We start from the raw sequence: 19740 nt of genomic DNA on the forward strand, positions 1-19740 counted from the left end.
ATGCTCACACACGAGGGTTAATTTTGTTGAGAGCCAATTAGCCTACCTGTGCATCTTTGGAGTGTGTGAGGAAACCGGAGTACCCGGAGGAAACCCACGCAAACTCAGGGAGAATATACAAACTCCACACAGTTAGGGCCATAGTGGGAATTGAACCCACGACCTCAGTGCTGTGAGGCAGTAACGCTAACCATTACACCGTCTGTGCTGCCCAATTACATTTTGTTTGGGAGCCCCATTTACACTAACATTCGATTAGTAAGGCAAACAGCACACTTCACCAAACAAATTATTTATTTACAAAACCATAAGTTACCCAACCAAAGAATGAATGGAGATCTAGAGTGATTCTTATTTATGAGAAAACAAAGTCTTGGGAAAAGTCTTCATTATAATTATGACAAACTTGCATAAAGTCATCATGGAACCATCTTGTGTCCACAGCCTGTCCCTGAGCTTTCAGGCATATCTAAAACTAAAAAAGCACTTGGAAGTTAAACTTGAAGTGCACCTGTTGTCTACATGATGGCTGACAGATGGGGCGATAAGGGTGCATCATGCAGCCCATTTTCCTGCTATTCACATTTAACAGTTGGGCACATCAGTAGTATTACATATTTTTTTGGCATGGTTAGCAAGATGCAATCAGACACATCCCCCGCAGTGTGGGATCAGCTATTTCATGACATTTATCCCAGAACAAAAACCTTGCTCCACCTGTATGAGAGCGCACAGTATCATTCCACTGTGAGCTAGTCACCGACAGAGAATGCAGACTAGAAGTACAGGAGGCATGAGTGGTGGCTGCCTCACTGGTTTCTGGGGAAAGGAAGAGATGCACCCTCATGAATACAGATCTAGCTCCACTTTGTGCAACAAGTGGGTAATATCTAAAACGTAAGGGATTCCGTAAACAGGTAGGACTTTCATTTACACTTTATATAAATGAAAGACATTCTCACATGTGCTAAAACAAAAAAAGTATATGTATGTCTTCCTAGAACATACACATTCCTACCACTCGTATCCATACACATTGTATTGGATCTCCAACATGCAGATTGCCGGATACCAGAACCGGTGGAGAGTAGTATTCACAGCACCATAAGCCAGATCAAATCTTAACATATTTAAAAAAGATTCTACCAAATCCATCTATATATCTTATGGAGGCAAATTTGAGCAAGTATAAAACTTTAGGGTCATGTAACAAATTAAATGGACAAGAAATAACCAGCAAATAAGCAACCAATAAATAAAGCCCAGTCTACCCAAGATTCACAATAGAGGTGCTTGCTTTTTTGGTAGAATCCTTTTCCACAGAAGATTAAATACAAAACAAGATCAATTCTGGCACAGCCACTCCATGAGGAACTGGTGCATGACATGTGGTGGATGGTCATCTCAGTAACAGATCGGCACAGTATCTGTTCCTCAGCAATTATACATACATTTGTAGAACTGTATGAAAAAAGTCCTGCCATAGTATCACAGAGAGGGGACCCCACGTAACCTGCGGATTATGTTGGCTATCTTCTTTGCCAGTCCACCCTGCTGACTGTCCTCCACTTGAAAGGTCCTTGTGAGAAGGTTGAAGAAAGAGCCATAGCCAACAGCCATCACAGTACAAGTCAGACAGATGACATTATAGGGCATACTGAAATCAGGTGTGGGCAGATTCACCAGTAGGGGCTCAGTGTACAGCCGTATGAAGTAACTGGATCCATCTGATGACGGGAACCTGGGAAGCAGAGAGAGGAACATGTTCTATTGAAATATGGACATTGGGAAACACAGTATATAAGTTCATATAATAAGCCATTATTGTACACTAACTTGTATGGATATATGACCATATAGATTTATAATCAGCAAGAAAAAAAAAAAAGTGTTAGGAAGTAGGCACATGGACTTCTTAGAGAGACAAAAACCTGACCTTTGCTACAATTCAATTGGTGTGAAACTAAAACTTGAAATGTGTAAAAATAGAGGGTTTTTGGTATTCACTTTATCCCAGAGTCCATCCGGGGACACGGCTACTATTGTGTTGTGATGAAGGTGCAGGAGCTAGGCACTTAAGAGGCAAATTTTCTCTGAAGCTCTCCCCCAACCCTTCCTTAGTTTCAATTTACAAAGTCCCGAAGGATAGGATGTAAACAATTAAAATATAAGAACAATGCATAACTCCAGAGTGGGAGGAAATGCAGTAGACACAGATTGACTGAGAAATGGATTTAATGGCAAGCACCAAAAATCCTCTTTACTCCTTCATCCAGTCTAGGGGACACTGCTACCATGATGAAGGTCCGACGCTGCCCCCAAGGGAGGGCACAAGGACTTGACTGCTAGCTTATTTGGGTGTGAATGCCGGAAAACAAAAAATGTATAGTAAATGTGTGGACAGGGGACCAATAGGCTGCTCAGCAGCAGCTTCAAACATTACCGCTCTGGAAGGGCCAGCAGATCTGGGCAAATGAGCTGAAATTTGAGTTAGGACTGGTCTCCCAGCTCCTGAATATATCTGCCGAATAGTGGACCTGATCCACCTGGTTATCGTCTGTTTAGACATTGGTCCACTCTTCTGTCCATTATAGAGAACAAGCAAGCCGTCCATCTTACCAAGACTGGCAGTTCTATGCACATAAATCCGTAGTACTCTAATGACATCCAGAAGAGCAAAATTGACCTTGCTCAGGGAAGGAGCCAGCTCCTCCAAAGAAGGAAAGACAACCTCATGATTAAGGTAGAAACCAGACACCACTTTAGGCTGAAAAGACACTACCCTAACACAATGAAAAATTTTAAAGAAATTGTGCTTGTGCAATATACATACCAAAAGGTACCCAATTGCCTGAATAGACAAAAGATTGGCCTGTCTCAATATATGGACGAACTGCCCCGAGTTCTAGCATACGAATAGGAAGCAGTGCGTCTGTATTGGACCAAGTCCTTGTAAGCAAAAATGCAGGTCTACCATCCTCCATCCCTGAAGGCTTCCATCTGTTGTCAAAACTGTCCAGTTGAAGATGAACAATGGCCAGACCCTGCCAAGTTTGCAATCAACAGCCATCAGAGATGATAGAGCAAAGACAGTAGAGCAATTCAAACATGCATGGGATAGACAGAAGCATATCCTTCAGAAGTAGTAAGGATCAATAAGGGTTGAGGTAACAATAGGTTTAAAAATGGGGCAGACTAGATTGGCAAAGTGGTTCTTCTCTGTTGTCAAATTCTATGTTTCTACTTCAGAGGCTGGTGCATCTCCTGTGACGACCTTATGAGCTATTTAGCCAACAGGTGATAGGACCTCAACCATCTCCTGAGATTTCCTGGCTTAGGGAACCACTTTGAAAAACAAGACTATTTTCCCCTAAAGTTTCATGCAGAGGGGAACAGAAGGATTCTGGGTGCAGGCACCCTGTAGGATTCTGATCTTGTCTGGCAACAGAAAACCCTCTGCAGTCTTGTAACTTAGATTAAACCCACAAACTGCATTTGCTGACTGGGAACTAGGTTGAAATTGTGGCCATTCAAAAGCCACCCATGCAATTCTAGATGGTTTGACTTCACTAAGGACGCTGATTCAGCCTGGAGAAGTTGAGCATCTATGAAAGTGGCCCTTTGAGATCTTAACAGGGCTGCCACAGCCTTCATGAAGACTAGTGGATAGGCAAAGGCAGAGCACTGAACTGGAAATGAAGATCCATGACACAAATCTAAGAAGACAGTGGCGTCCTTCCCAGATTGGAACAAGGAGATATGCATCCTTTATGTCTATGGACGCTAAGACTGTCAGCATCCATGCCATTGACCCAATCTTAATGGCTCTATTTGAACTTGTTCACTAATAGTCTGGTGTTCAAGATGGTCCGAAACGTCTTGTCCAGCTTCAGGATAAGGAAAAGCTTTATGTAGAAAACCTGGGTTCTCTGTTCCAGTGGAATGGGAGAAATAACTCCTGAAGAAAAGTAGTAAAGCTATGCTTTTCTCTGTCTTTCAGAAGGCCTGTGTAAATATATCTTAAGAGTGGAAAACTTCTGAGATCAAGGACATAACATCCTTATATGTACTGTGCTTAAGCACTTCATGTCTAGGTACCCAAGATAGTCTACCCCTTTGTCAGCCTCCTTGGCAAGAAGAAAACTTGTCAAAATGGGTCACGATTGGACCATATACCTTACACAAGAAGCTTCATTACTTTGAGGCTAGGTTAGAGTTCAGCACCTGAGGCTACGTATACGGTCTTCAAAATGCTCTTGCATTTCCGATCTGTTCCATAATTGAGAGACCGCTCTTGAAATAGGGAGAGTGGGAGACCACTGGAAACATGGTAAAATATGGGGGGTGTTAGGTTATGCACTCCCCCGGGAGGTGAGGGTTAGGCTAAGGGGAGGGAGGGTTAGGCACCCCCCCCGGGGGACTTAGGTTTAGGTGGCGGGGATGGTTAGGGTTAGGCACCCCTAAGGGAGGGTTAGGGGGTAGAATAGGTTAGTGAATACTTACCTGGGGACAATCAGGATTTTCATCCTTGTCGGGCTGCCGCTGTCGGGATTTGAAACGCCAGGCATGGGTCCGGCGGTAAATCATACTACACCCCCCCAACAATTGAGAATATTGGACCAAAGAAGGAAAATAAATACTTTTCTATCTTAATTTATTTTCTCTAGAAGTTTGAAGATCCTCGACAGCCGACAGGTCTAAAGCCTGACAGACTGCTATTAGCAGATCAATGCCTTGGCCATCATCTTCATTTATATAGGAGACTGAGGGGTCTATGTACTAAGCCTTGGCGGGGGGAGGGAGAGTAACAACCAATCAGCACCCGTCACTTTACAGGCTGTGTTTCAAAAATGAGTTAGTTCACAGCTCAGTACATAGAGCAGAGTCCTTTAGACTCAGAATATCATGCCAAATGGACCGGACCTACCTGCTTTCACCTGAGCAGAAGTAGTCCTGATGCCACAGAAGAACTGAATGGAGAGCAGGCCCCTCCTGACCAAACTTTGCTCTCTGGCCAAACTTGGAAAACTCCTCTCATTGACATGGCAACAGACTGAGCAAAAAAGGACTGAAACCTAGCCGGCTCCTCCACTGCCTGCTGCATCCACACAGGCCGGTCCTGTGTTATGAACCTCCCCCTTTAAGGAATGCTGGTCTGACTGTCCGCTAAGTAATTAACACTGGCAACTAGAGAAGGTGAAATATAAAATGGACTTATAGGCAGGAATTAGAACTCTAATCCGCCGATTCCTTTTTGCAGTAATCACCAGCTCTACACTGGCGGTAAGCTCAGCGTGAGCAATACAAGCAGGCTTTTCTTTCCCTCTAGAACAGGGGTTACTGACCATGGTCCTCAAGGCACACTAACAGTCCAGGTTTTAGGGATAGCCATACTTGATCAAAGATGACTTAATTAGTACCTCAGTTATTTTGATTTAACCATCTGTGCACAATCATGGATATAACTAAAACCAGGACAGTTAGTGTGCCTTGAGGACAGAGGTTGGAAATCACTGCTCTAGAACACACTCAGGAAGCAACCATTTTAAAAACGGAATGGCAACCTTTGTTAAATTTACTGGTAAATGGAAGACCTTGTTCCCGGTCTCCCAGCTTGAACTGCCTCAGCCCTTCAAAGATGGGTGCCATTGGGTCACTGAAATTGCTCTAAACCTAGGCTGGCTTTCATCAGTCAGGCTGGAGCACCTTGCAGCTCACATCCTGTACAGAGGTAGAATGGCCTGGTCCGACTGACCATCTTCTCAGCTCTACTGCTTTTCTCTTGCTTTCACCCATGATGCGGCAGCTATCTTATTAAAAAAAATCTGGACAGCGGAGCCTCAAACTCTAGGGACCCCTCCTTGCTAGACAGAGCGGGATCTCCCATGGAAGAAGCTTTAATGGTACTCATTCTTAACCAAACAGCACCTTTAAAGTGCCCAGCTCCTGCACCCTCACTATAACTCAATGGTAGCAGTGTCCCACAGACTTGATGAAGGATAAAGCATAATGTCATATTACATTTAGAGTTTGTATTTAGTAGTTCCGTAAGGTGTTTTGGTGGCAGAGATCCTTTGTGTTGCCCTCTGAATAAAATCATATAGTATCCTAGTATCTAGCTGTAATGCACATGTCCAAAGAGAGAAAACTTACAGAGTGGAAAATAGTGGGCTTTCCTCCATCTCATCTGTCCGCATGTTTAGAACACTGGGGATTAGGACACTCAGTACTGAGGGACTATACAAAGAGGAGAAAAGAAGTTAAAATCATTCAGAAGTTGTCCAAAAAATGCTGCAATATGTCTAAAATGATCAACTATAAAATGTTCTATTTTGTAGGAATGTATCCCACAGCGGGTTGTTTCAAATCCTCTCTCTGCATTTGTCTGGTCCCTTTGTTACTTAATTGTGTGAAGTTTTCAGTATTTTATATTTTATTGCTTGAATAGGAAACAGGTGGTGGAGGGGGTTGTATCAACATTTTGTAGTACATGCTACTGATAAGGGGGAGCTCCTGGGTGTTTCACCTGATGTAGAAGCCGTGATTGGGATCAGGTGGGTATTCCGTCCATTTCAGCAGTGCCCTCTCAAATTGTATGCTAATCTTGGTGATGGAGTTAGGAGGCAGCTGAATTAACATCTCTAACAAATGCGGGCGCTGGCGATCCTTTGCTGGAACATAATGGATATAACCTACAAATAAAAGAGGAAGGCATATATCAGAGAAAAAATAAATTACAGTAGTTTCACATGGTAACATTTAAAATTAAGTTTCCAGGAGAGATACATTTAGGTCTCATGGGCAGATTACTGTTATTCTAGCTGCAGTTTCTCTATAGACCATTTTAATTCATAAGAAACTAAATATCCAAGAACTGCACCTGTCAATCACCAATGAGGAATCTTATCTATTACTTTGACTAACATGAACAGTTCTGTTCAATAAAGCAGTAGCATCAGATATTGTAGGTGGTTACTCCAGAGTTCAGACAGCCTCTTACACACTCACTGGGTTTGTTTTCTTTGCCCTTGGTGATGATGGTCAGAGTGTGGACATACAGGCGGAGGTACCAGGGAACAGTTTCCAGGAGCATGACTGGGAAGGCTCTGTATGGATGGTTGTTATAAATCATGGTGTTAATAACTCCAGTCTGAAGACCATAGCCACTAACATAGCGTTCAGCATGGAAAACAGGAGACCGGGGCTGACCTAGCAGAGACAGACAGAGTCAGTGCAGAATATATAGAATCGAGAAAGCACTTTTTTTTTTTTTAAACAAAAGTACTTTAAACCCCAAATAATTTGCTTCCGTTGAATTTCGTTCATGGTATGTAAATAAGTGCTTGTTTCTAGCAAACCTGTATAGTGTTATGAGGAACTCTAGGTACATATACATACCATACTCAGGATATATATCAATGCACCAATGGCTATTAACCTAGCTATACCCATAACAATTGTTGCTCAGTTACCTAGTGCCATCTAATAGCAATAAACTGTGGAAAAGTTGAGGGGGTACACATTTATAAAAGGTTTGGGTAACTATACGTAATGAATACTGTAAGACACAGATTTCCTCATAACTTCATTAGACAGTAGTTTTTTTTTTTTTTTTTTTTAAATCTTGAACCCTGAGTTTTATATACATGCTCACCTGAATCAGCTGAACCACCTTTCCACTTCAGTGCCACATTTAGGTTTCTAGAAGTATTGAAGAGCTCTGGTTCTAGAAGGTCATACAGCGTATATACTCTCTGATCACCATGGATGGGTACTTCAACGTCCAAAGATGAGGGAGGTGTCACCTCAAACAGGTCCACTTCCTGTTGTGTGGAGAGTGAAAGTCATGCAGTCTGCTTCACAAACCAAACAAAAGCCACAGTAAAGCAGCCAGATAAAATGTCCCACTATTTAACGGTTTTAATAATTTGGAAAAGTGTGTTCTTTTCAGCCCATATTGTAATTGCTAGCCAGTGAAACTTAACCATTTAAATACAACCTATTAAGCGTAAAATAGCGTTATTGCTCTACTGTTTGAATCATTGTATAGGGGGCGGTAACCAGGTTATATTACAGTCCCTGGTCCATATCCTCGAATATAGTGTTTCCCAGGCACTCATTACTTCAGGGTCAGGTTCGATCTAGGGGGATCATAGACACTCCTGCTCTTTAGACTGTGTTAGAGATAGACAACACATTACTGAGGGGCAGGAGAGATGTGGTTCTAATTCATCCTGCACATGTGTGGGTGCCCAGTGCATGTGTACACACACACACGAAGAAAAAAGTTGAATAAACAAAATGTATATAAAAGCTTACATATGGCTTATTTAAAATACTGTATGATGGTCTGAATTAGAACAGTGCCCCCACTGGCCATTTTGCTAACTATAATTAGGTAGCAAAATGCACAAAATACCCCTTCTAAGTATTTTTCTGGTGTGGTCTACCTGGTCATATCCAGACGAGTCCACATAGATTTTACTTTGGGTTGCAAGTGGACAAGGCTCTGTTATTGTTCGAGTAAACATCTTAAATAGTGACCAATCTGAAAAACAAACACGTATGCCATCAATTCACACAGTGAGTAGGACCTAGGTGGGTACACACACTGCTGGCATATAATATAGACCAGTTAATTACCTGCAATAATAGGAGTTTATCACGCTATATGCATGGTATTCAACAAATATGCAAACAGTAAAAGGTATCAGAAGATTTGTCTTCCATTAATCAGGAATGGGAGTTTTATATGCAGATTGCTTGTGACACCCGTGTGTGTGAAGTCAGACTTTAGAAACCATTTGGTGTGTAATTTCCCGTAAACTGAGCGTGTACTTTTTTGAAGCCTTTACATTTTGAAGGCAAGATATGGGGAAATTGCTATGTATAGGGGGAAAGTGAGACAATATCTGGATTAAACGGGAACATTAAACACTGCCAGGACAAAACCTCTTCGGGTTGGGTACGGGATTCCGGCCGCTCGGGATCCCAGCGGTCAGAATCCTGTGCCAGCATCCCGACAGAGTTAGGATACCGACACCTGTCGGTAAGTATCCTAACCCTCCCCTTCTAGTGCCTAACCCTCCCCCATCTAAATGTACACAATACCTTTACCTCCAAGTCACACATTTAAGATTCACTACTTGGCTCACAAAGTGTAGTAAATATTACCTCTCTTTCCCATTCCATTGGTATACATATCGAACACCACTGTTAGCGTTTGTCTCAACTCCCAGGAAACTTTTGAACAATTTACATCCTGAAACAAAACCAGAAAAAAAAAAAAAAAAACACACCAGGAGATGATAGAAGACCTGGAAGATTACACACGCTAAACTTTCATAAAATGTGTACAAATATCTAATACATTGTGATTTGTATAAAGATCTCACGGTGAATACACTTTATTTTTTCACTTTTGGTAGAAGAAGAATATGAAAACATGATATTGAAAGCTAAAGTACTATTCTTGGTGTATATGCCCGAATTAGCACATCTGGCAGGACTCCACTAAACAAAGTTTTTACTTACCCTACAAACGGGTCTTATGTGCACAGACTGGGAGTGGTAACTACTGTAATACAGACGTTCTGCCTCTAGTAGGGAAGCCAGACCCACCTGAGCAAAGAGAGATTAAAAAAAAAAAAAAAAAAAAAGTAAAAAAAGCATTTTGGACCAGAATAACCAGTATGCAGGAGTATGTGTAAGAGGTTACCTTGGAACCACAGGGCAGCAGCTTCTTCCAGGGAGTGAGATTTTCTGTGCATACAATCTCTCTAGGCAAAGTGGCATATCTTAAGAAATAATGATCTGTAACTGTGGGATGTGAATAAGAGCAGAGCATTAATCCATATTTAGCTACTGGTGGAGAGCCCATTACAAATTGCAGTATTAGCCATCTTCTGTATTTTTTCTCTAAACAGCAATATATAAAATAGATTTTTTTTTTGTTATTCCAGAAAGCTTACGTAGCACTCTTCACAGCAGTGTCTGAGACTGTCCTATAAGCCACAACTCTGTCCTGATAAGCTTCCTGACTGGAAGATGCCTTATGGGCTGTCAGCATTCCTCAATAACGGAAGGAAAGAAGCTTGTACATTAATGTGTACTGATTGATAGGCTATCCTTCTGATAATTTGGTTATTGTTTAGTGTGGCGACACTTCTATATGATGTCCTATTGTCTGTCAGTACTATGAACTGCTGACTCTCACCAACAACTCGTAGGTTACACAGTGATTCAAATAGATTTAATGGATTTTAGCATATTAAATGGTTGATCTAGGTCCTATGCAAAAAATGTAAATAAATAAAGATCACAAATTAAATTTGAGCTTTTTGACAATTAAATTGTTAATAGGAAAATTGGCTAACAATCCCTGGAAAGACTCATGAAGTTATCATTTCAACCTAGAGAACATGTGGAGCTTTCTAAAAAGCTCAATGGCAAAAAAACTTGTACATTGTGCTGTTCCTGGGCTTTCACTTCGAGGAAGGATCAGGCCAGTGATAATGGAACATATATCTGGGATTGTTGCCCTAACAAGGTGCAGATTGCATAAATTATCAAATGAAACTGCAATATTCAATTACCACCTTTCAGTACACAGTTATTTGTATGGAGACAGAAAGATTCAACAAAAGTCTAAGCACCAGACTCTGGGTAGGTGTACTAAATCTTGGATGAGAGATTAAGTACCAACCAATCAGCTTCTTTGCAAATACAGCCTGTAAAGTGACAGTTAGGAGCCGATTGGTTGGTATTATATATCTCTCTCCAAGGCTTAGTACATCTCATCAATCGTTACTTAATATGCAGTCAGCTCACTATAGATGTATAAAGCCTTGGGGCTCTATTTACTACAATCCGCATATTGAATGCGGATTGTAGTGTGATATTACCGAGTGAATTCGCATTGCGAATTCAGGTAATATCACAGGGATTTACTATAAATCCTTTGCAGGGACAGAGCTTGCGATAAAGCTCTGTCCCTGCGGATCCCATCCGCACTCTAGTCGCGGTATTTTCGGAAAAAATACCGCGACTAAGAGCACGCGCATGCGCCGACCGACCACCGCTACTACCCCCCCACCGACGCTAAGCCCCGCCCCCCGCAATCGCGGACCCCCGCAACCCCCATCGCGACCCCCCCCCGCGACCCCCCCTCCCTTCATTACACTTACCTGCATTCTCCTGGCCTCCGGTGGTCTTCTCCGGGCTTCCCGATCAGGTGATCTCCCATACTGCACTGGGGCCCGATCACCTGATGACCGGGCCCCAGTGCACTGTGGGAGACCAGTTGACCGGAGAGGAGCCATCACCGGAGGCCCGATCACCGGTCCCTGGATTCAGGTAAGTGAAAAAAAAAATGTTTAATTTTTTTTTTCTTTTTTTTACAGCAATCAGCTTGCGGTCTCTTTAGACCACACAGCTGATTACTGGTACCGGCTCCCGCCTCTGCTCTCCCCGTTAGAGCAGAGTGGGAGCCCGGTAACCGGGGGAGACCCTGGATAACGCCACCTCCAGGTGGCGTTATTATCACAGGGCTTCCCCCGGTATTTTTTTACAATTTATTTTTAGTAACTTGCACACAGATCACATTTCCCATTACAATTATGGGAAATGCGATCTGCTTTACTAAAAATAAGTGATACTGGGGGTTGGAGTAGAATTTTACTAATTCTACTCCAATTGCCCTGTAATAAATACAGGTGAAACTAAAATAATGTGAAAAGGGTGTGAAAACACCCTTTTTCACTTTATTTTAGTAAAAATAATGTTAATAAATAGAGCCCTTGGAGAGAGATAAAATTGATAAGTTGCCCAAAGCAACCAATCCACTTCTGTCATTTCATAGACTGTGCTAGAAAAGTGATAGCTAGAAGCTGATTTGTTGCAATGGTCAACTTCTACACTTTTTCTATCGCTAAGGCTTGATACATTTCCCCCCAAACCTTTTCCCACCTTGCTAAAAGGGACTAACCATTTTTTGACAACCCCAGATTAATATAACCTGCTCTCTATGAAGCCAATATTTGGGTGCCCTCCTGTAAACACCTACCTAAGGCCAGTGGTCATGCCACATAATATACATATGTATATTGCTTTAGTGTGGAGTCTAGACATCTCCAACAGAGCTCTACTGAGGAAGTGCCCTGTGCTTGTGGAGCAAGCAAACTCAGCAAGAGTTGGCGAAAAGTGCAGCCCCTTTAAATAGGTTTACTAGTATCAAAAACAAATAGTTAGTAGAAGAGGTCATATAGTTCTATAATAGAGGGAGATAATGGTAATATTCCTATACCCACCATTAGCTAATCCCAAAGGTTTGAAGGATGCAGTTGGAGTCACAGTGTTAGTGGAGTCAATGAAGTTTAGCGAGGCACAGAAGATTCCTGACAAGATGTTTGTCAGTTCCTTCCAACTTTTGTCAACACTAGAATGAAGAAAGCTCTAGTTACAATAGTTGCATGCTAAAATGGCAGTCAATGCTACATATTTTGTTTCCTAGTTACAAATCTCACTTGGAACTGTCCATTATTAATTTTCCATACAGCAGCCAGAGCAAAATGATCTATAGTAAGGCTGTTCAACAGTCTGACATCCAGCTTCAGTGATACTTTTTTCATACACAGTGTAATTATTTTCTAAAGAAGTTCCCATCACCTATACACAATGGAGACAGCCATTTAGTTGGATGAAAATGGAACCCATCAATTCACCAAACACTAGTGACATAGCAATTATATTTTATCTTATACTATTGCTGTTGGAATGAAACAAAACAGAAATTCCTCTTTACCCCAATAAGTGAAAGCTCATCTGGGTCTTTGTCAGATCCAGCAGCTCTCCCTCTGGCAGATGGGAGCCAGGGTTTACCCAAATCTAGGGGCCTGCACATAAAACACAAGAGTAGAGGTTCCCAAACACCGCCATTACAGTCCAGGTTTTAAAGGATATCCATACTGGAGTCCAGATGGTTAAATCAAATTTGGCGAGGTACTAATTAAGTCACCTGTGCTCAAGCATGGATATCCTTAAAACATGGACTGTAATGGCAGAGTTTGGGAACCTATGCACTTGGTACTAGTGATCATGGAACCAGGGACTGATAGAGCTTCCCTGGCTGTTTTAAACATGCAACCCAGTCCCACACACAGTAGTATGTAACTATAAGATTCACAAGCATCAACACTTACTCTGTGACAGAATCCTGAAACCAGACCCAAAGTTCAGCTCCAGCAGGGGCCTGCAGTAGAGGCGGACCCCACGACCTTGTGCGCCAGAATCCCTGAGTGAAGGATAGATGCAGCTCCTGAATGGAGTATTTTGAAATCACCTGGCCCAGAACTTTGGGAAATAATCTATAGTGAGAAACTGAGAGAAAGAAAAATAAGGTGATCAAAGCAGACTAAATACATCATGTAGAAATCACAAAAGTGCAACAGCAGCATAATGTTCTTTTGTTACCTAAACTACACAGGAAAGCACATGGCTTTGCAGACAAAAATGGTGGCATCACACTGGTGATGATTGTGCCTACCTTGGCAAAAGTTCAGTTCTACGAGTGGGTTGGAGTTTAAACTGTTTTTACCCTACGTATTGAATGGATCATTCCCCAAACTGCAAAACCAGGCGCACAATGGTATTATGGGTGCGTGAAATGCGCTTGGCAACAAATAGGCGCACTTGCACACATACACAAGCATTGTGGTTCAGTAGTATTTATGGTTCATCATTTAAATATCTTTGGCTACCGGAATATTGCCCCTGTGAGGTAATGAGTATGTCAGGTGTCCAAACATAAGTAAATAAATAAGGCCCAGTATAGATAGAAAGGTAAAATAAATACTTATTTTTTAATTGCATATGTTTTTCCTTGTAGGTCATAAAAAGTATGCAGTGTTAAATATTAATGTTGTGCAATATTTTGAGGCTACACTAAGCTTCATAATAAGTTATAGGAAGCCTGGGAGCCAGGGTAGAACTAATGACAGTGACCAGACAAGTATTGGGCCTGGGCCTGACTCAGTTTAGGATGGAATTGCAAAGCTGCACGCAAGTAGCTTAATTATGGTAATGCAGCAGGAGGCATCACAGCTCCTACATGCATTACTTATCTGAGCTGCGTTGTACTATGCAGCATCGGATAATCTTGGAAGACATTGGTTGGCTAAGGGACCCATGGGGTCACACAAGCCATCCGCCGCAGATAAGAAAAGGAGGCTAGGAAATCTCCATCAGCCGACGGAGATCCTGGCCTCTTCCCTCCTCTAACCCCCCGCCCCCCCCCCCCACCAACAGCGGTGACACGCCTCAGTTTTGGGAAACTGAGGCCATTGCCGCCCCATCCCACCCACAAACGGCAGCAAACTGTCAATCACTGACAGCCTGCTGCTGCTCTGCGTGCGAACACTCAGGACCCATACTGCTCATGTGGAGTACGTGTCAGGCACCTGCGCAGATTACCGAACATCAGGACTCTGCGTTCAGCAGTGCTGAATCAGGCCAATAGTCCGCATGTAAAAAAGGTCCTACTATATGCCTGCTGGCCTAGGAGCAGCAGCAGGACTATTTGCAATGTCATGTAATTGCCCCTTTGGCTGCCAAATCTAACAGTACTGTGCTCACACCAGGCTGGAGATTTAGCAGTATTCATATTCCTCGCTAGTTGCCTTTAATGCTGGGTACACACTGACAGATACATTGGCCGATCAATTGATCGGCTAATGTATCTTCTGCCCGTCAGCCAATGTGTACCCGCGATGTCGGTGAATGTCGTCGTTCGCCGACATATCGCATTGGCTGTGCTGCATAGCCGATGGACAGATATCAGTGTTCTCCCCAGAAATTTTTTCCAGCCGGGTGGCATCCAAAAGTAGCCGGGTGGGGGCCTTCGCAATTATGCGCGCGCCGGGACAAAAAGGGATCTCCCAGACCAATCCAGCCCGACATGTCTCAGGCTGCTCCCCCACTGGCTCTCAGTGAAAAGTGCCCATTATGCAGTGCCCCCTATAGTTTTCTCCCTTATACATTGCTCCTTGTAGTTTAGCTTTGCCCTTATGCAGTGCGCCCTGGCTGAAGTAGTGCCCCAGACTGGTCCCTTATGTAGTGCCCCCAGGCTGGCCCCTTATGCAGTGCCCCCAGGTTTAAATAGTGCCCCCAGGGTGGCCCCTTTATGCAGTGACCCCAGGCTGGCCCCTTTATGCAGTGACCCCAGGCTGGCCCCTTTATGCAGTGACCCCAGGCTTAAATAGTTCCCCCAGGCTGGCCCCTTTGTGCAGTGCCCCCAGACTGGCCCCTTTGTGCAGTGCCCCCAGACTGGCTCCTTTGTGCAGTGCCCCCAGACTGGCTCCTTCGTGCAGTGCCCCCAGACTGGCTCCTTCGTGCAGTGCCCCCAGACTGGTCCCGGTCCCGGTCCCAGCACTTACCTTTACTTGCTGGCCGGTCTCCCGCTCGCCGCTGCTGCCGCGCACTGACTGGATCTAACTAGATCCAGCAGGCGCGCGGGGAAGTCTCCTCACGTCGCGGGTGACGTCACCCGCGCAGTGCATCACTGGGAACGCTGGCCTCTGTAGTGATCGGAGGCTTCTTTAGCCTTCGGTCACTTCAGAGGCCAGTGTTCCACAGCGGGGGTCGGCGGGGAAAAGTGCCGGGCGGCAGGCTGTTTCTGCCGGGCGATGCGCCCACAGAAAACAGCCTGGGGAGAACACTGGATGTCTGCAGACATATCTGTCCATCGGCAAGTGTGTACGGGCAGTCTGCAGACCGCCGTACACACACAGCGGCAGCCGCGAGGAGGGGGGGGGGCGGGACACGCCCACCGGGTCCCACCCCCCAGCCGCCGGGACCCGAGGGCACAAGCAGAAGATGGCGTTCAGTGTGTATGAACGACCATCATCTGCAGATGACTCGATCTGCAGATATATCTGTCAGGTGTGTACCCACCTTAATGGTGCATACACAGGGTCAGATTTTCTGTCAGATTTGAATGATAACTATTTTAAAAATCATTCATATCTGACATGGGAGCCTGTAACGATTATCGATGCGCGTTCCCGATTGTCAGATAACGATAGCTGACATCTGATGTGTTTGCAGTCAGATTTGGTCGATTTCATTCATTTTAATACAGTCAAAAATCGTTAGTTTGTAAAATCGTTCAAATCATTGGTAAAAATCGTTAAATCGTTCATCTGACAAGTCTTTTTGTCACCAATAACGCACTAAGTTTAGATAATTGCCCCACATTTCTATACATCCTATATCTTGATGCCAGTTATTCTATGCATCGCCTGGATGTTCTATTCATCTGTTGGCATATAAGGGACACATGGAGGAGACTGATGGCATATAAGGAACACGTGGAGATTTAATTTATGACGGGACCAAAAAAAGTGAGGTAGCACTTTATCCTATGAAGAGTTCAACGGACTGACAAAAAGAAAAACAGCGACAGCATCTGCGTTTAAGTGGCCCAACATTTAAGTCTTAGCTGGCAGGAGTGTTAAAAAAAAAAAAAAAAAAAAAAAAAAGGGCCCAAATTTTATTTTGCACTATGAAAATCTCTAAAGCGTCAGGGGTCTAGACAGCCACCAGCTATTTACTTCAATAACACAATATTGTTTATGTGCATATAATATTCATCTCAATCATATTAATGTTTTACCTTGCTCCCACGTTTTTCTAACTCTGCGTTCCAGTTTATTTTTGCATGATTATTAATATAAGATTTCTAAAGAACAGGTTTCAAGGGATGCCATTTTTAAAATTTACCCTGTGCACCATTTTCCCTAGTTACTCCTCTGTAAACAAGCGAACAGAATGGGACCACCAAGTGCTGAAGCACCTAAAAATAATGTGACCCAGATTCATCGATTGGTCTGGGTCCCTTGGTTTCAGTCAAAGGAAATCTTACATTCTAGAGAATTGTGTGCTTCCAAGTTTGTGGTAAAAGTTTAGGGAAAATTTCACCAAGACAGTGGCCCCTAAGACAGAGCTAGGTCCACAATAATAAAATGGTTTGGTATGGAATAATTCAACTGAGCCCTGAACTCAACCCCATCAAACCCATTTGGGCTGAATTGGAAAGCCAGCTGGAAGCCAGCACTTATTGTCCAGCTTCCAGACCTCATGGATGCGAGTCCCCTTGAGATGGCGTTAGGTTGCTCAGAAAAGATAAGAAGCTTAGCTTCTCTCATCTATATAAATACCATTCATGAAGAGTCCCCATCCACAGCTATGGTTGCTACAGGACCAGAATGGAGAAATGATAAGGAGGAGAAATCAGTGATTTTTCTGCACTTTTCATGTAAATTAAAAAAAAAATAAAAAAAAAAAATGAAAAATTAATGTTTTTTCCAACTAAAATGCTGAATTTTTTTTTATTTTTATCAAATGGATCCCTAAATTGTAGAACATATAAAATAAAAACAAAATTATAACCTGTATCCAGAACAGCAGAAGCTGCACAGCACAATTTTTCAGTATTAGAACAAACAAAGGATGAATGTACTTGTACTAAGGCAGTGGTCAGGGTACAGGAGTAAATTACCCCACATGCGGTAAAAATCTAATTCCTGGGGGTAATGGACGGGCAGCCGGGCATGCATATGAATCATTCTATAATATAGAATGATTCATATGCATGCCCGGGCCGTGCTGCAGGTAGGCTTTAAGCCGGACGCCCGCTGAGCTGTTATTACTAGCGGGCGCCCGGCTCCTTCCCTGCAGCGCCACGTTAGCCGGAGTTCTCTTCTGAATTCCAGCTTCCGCCTCCCTCCATGCACACTATGGGAGAGACGTCATGACGTCTCCCCCAGAGTTCCAAAGAGCAGCCGGGCGGACAGGACAGCAGCGGATGCAGGAGCAGGGATTAAGGTGTTTTTTTTTTTTTTTTGTACAAGCGGCACTACAGGGGCATTATATGGGGGCACTACTATATGATTTCCTTCTTTTCAAATCAAGGGGGTAACATCGGCGTATCTAAATATATTTTGGGGTGAAAAGGTAACAAAAAAGTTCCCTGACCCCTGTACTAAGGTGTTGATTCAGCATTGCACTGCTGAACGCAGATTCCAGATTATTGGGAATCTGCGTGTGTACAGGACCCATTCTGCACATGTGCACAAGGGGTCCTGCGTGATCGCACGCAGTCCCTGCCTGATTGACAGATGGAGGCATTTTCAGGGCGGTGCGGGAACGGTCAGCGTTCCCAAAAACGGGGGTGTGTGGCGCCGGATTCCGGGAATGGCAAGGCCAGGATTTGCATCCACAGACACAGTTTCCTGGCCTCACAAGCCATCGTCTGCGAAGCTGAGGCTGGTCGGCGCTGTCCACAATCACCATGGGTATCCCAGCCTGCGACCTCTGGCGCAGTGCTGGGATCGCAAATGCAGCAGGGGCTGTCAGACACCTCTTGCTGCATTTGCATATTTGCTAGGATGTAATAACAAAGCTGCTTGTGGGTGGCTTTGCAATTCTGTCTTGTACTGAATCAGTCCCTAAGCCTTGGAGAGAGATAAAGGACAGATCAATCAGCTCCTGTCACTTTTCAAACACAGGGTTCTACTTACTTGGCCTTGGATGGAGATAAAAGTCGACAGAGATAAGGTGCCAGCCAACCAGCTCCTAACTGTCATTTTTCAAACACAGCCTGTGACATGGCAGTTAGGAGCTGATTGGATGGTACCTTATATCCATTCACTTTATCTCCATCCAAGGCTTAGTAAATAGACCTTACAGTCTGCCTGTAAAATGACTGTTAGGTGCTGATTGGTTGGTAGTTTATCAGTCAACTTTATTTCTCACCAAGGTTGCGGCTAAATCCCCTTCAGCTACAGGACTCCGACATCATCAGTTTTTATCCACGTGGACTAGCAACCTGTGGCAAGCAGAGAGAGCCTGTGGCGGTACACATTTCTATTAGTGGCCAGATACTAGAGTTGAGACAAACTGACAGAGCTGTCAGGGCATGGAACCATACTTTCGCCTTCACTCAGCACCACGTCTGTCCTTTAGTTGAAGAGGAATTAGGATCAATCCTTTCTCCACGGATTAGTACATAGACCCCAAAGACTCAAAACATGGGCACTGTCCATTTATAGACTGGTCAGTTGTCAGCAATAGAATATTCAATTAAAAGAAGCCGGGAGTGACTGATCTACTAGTGCAATCTGCTGTACGGACAGGTAGGTATAGGAGAGAGGACACTGCGATGTGCTCGGTCTCTTCCCTAACCCCTCTGCTGCGCTCTTGTACCCCACAAGGGGCCTCCTCCTGCTGTCACCTTTCTCTCGCCGCAGGTCGAAATCCAGGCGCGTCCGGAACTGGAAGGTGGCGGCGATGTCTCCGGAACGCAGCGGGGTGAGAAGCAACTCTTCTCGGAACGAGTCTCCATAAGGCAATCCTGCGGTATTCCCACAGTGAGATGCGAGGAGCACAGAGACCACAAGCAACAGCCACACACCATCCATCTTTCACCAGCTCATTCTCTTCCGGTTTCCCCCTACCAACCCCTGAAACTGGCCAATCAGGTTCAGCCTGCGTCACGATAGCCAATGAAGACAAGGATGTGGTTGACATACGCCACCAATCAATGGTTATATCATACTGTCAAATCAATACCCGGAATTATTTGCCCAATCACAGCATGGCAGAGCCGTCCAAACAGAAACAGTTTGTGGTTACTGGGCGGTGACTTCTACATGTCAGTAACAGGCGGAAGAATAGAGCACTGAG

General features: G+C 43.9%; 1 protein-coding gene across 1 annotated transcript; it reads right to left on the reverse strand.

Annotated features, from left to right (window-relative positions):
• Positions 1 to 276: 276 nt before the first annotated feature.
• On the reverse strand, positions 277 to 19528 carry PIGT (phosphatidylinositol glycan anchor biosynthesis class T). Its single transcript, XM_088480657.1, has 12 exons — positions 19289 to 19528; positions 13200 to 13377; positions 12309 to 12436; positions 9719 to 9819; positions 9535 to 9621; positions 9175 to 9262; positions 8451 to 8548; positions 7655 to 7823; positions 7009 to 7209; positions 6527 to 6692; positions 6154 to 6237; positions 277 to 1741 (listed from the first exon to the last, which is right to left on the reverse strand). The coding sequence occupies exons 1-12, from the start codon at positions 19473 to 19475 to the stop codon at positions 1489 to 1491; spliced, it is 1740 nt and encodes a 579-aa protein (XP_088336783.1). The 5' UTR covers positions 19476 to 19528; the 3' UTR covers positions 277 to 1488.
• Between the last annotated feature and the right edge of the window lie 212 nt (positions 19529 to 19740).

Source organism: Taudactylus pleione, unplaced genomic scaffold (genome assembly GCF_031769625.1).
Source record: "Taudactylus pleione unplaced genomic scaffold, aTauple2 ptg000256l, whole genome shotgun sequence".
NCBI lineage: Eukaryota > Metazoa > Chordata > Amphibia > Anura > Myobatrachidae > Taudactylus > Taudactylus pleione.

Bases quoted from the DNA above. Each gene is read 5' to 3' on its own strand.
- PIGT (XM_088480657.1), bottom strand. From the start codon at position 19,475: ATGGATGGTGTGTGGCTGTTGCTTGTGGTCTCTGTGCTCCTCGCATCT. The intron at 12,437-13,199 runs GTAAGTGTTGAT...TCTTCATTCTAG, and splicing joins TTTCAGGATTCTGTCACAGA to TGTTGACAAAAGTTGGAAGG. The intron at 7,210-7,654 runs GTGAGCATGTAT...TGTCTCTGCTAG, and splicing joins AGGTGGTTCAGCTGATTCAG to GTCAGCCCCGGTCTCCTGTT.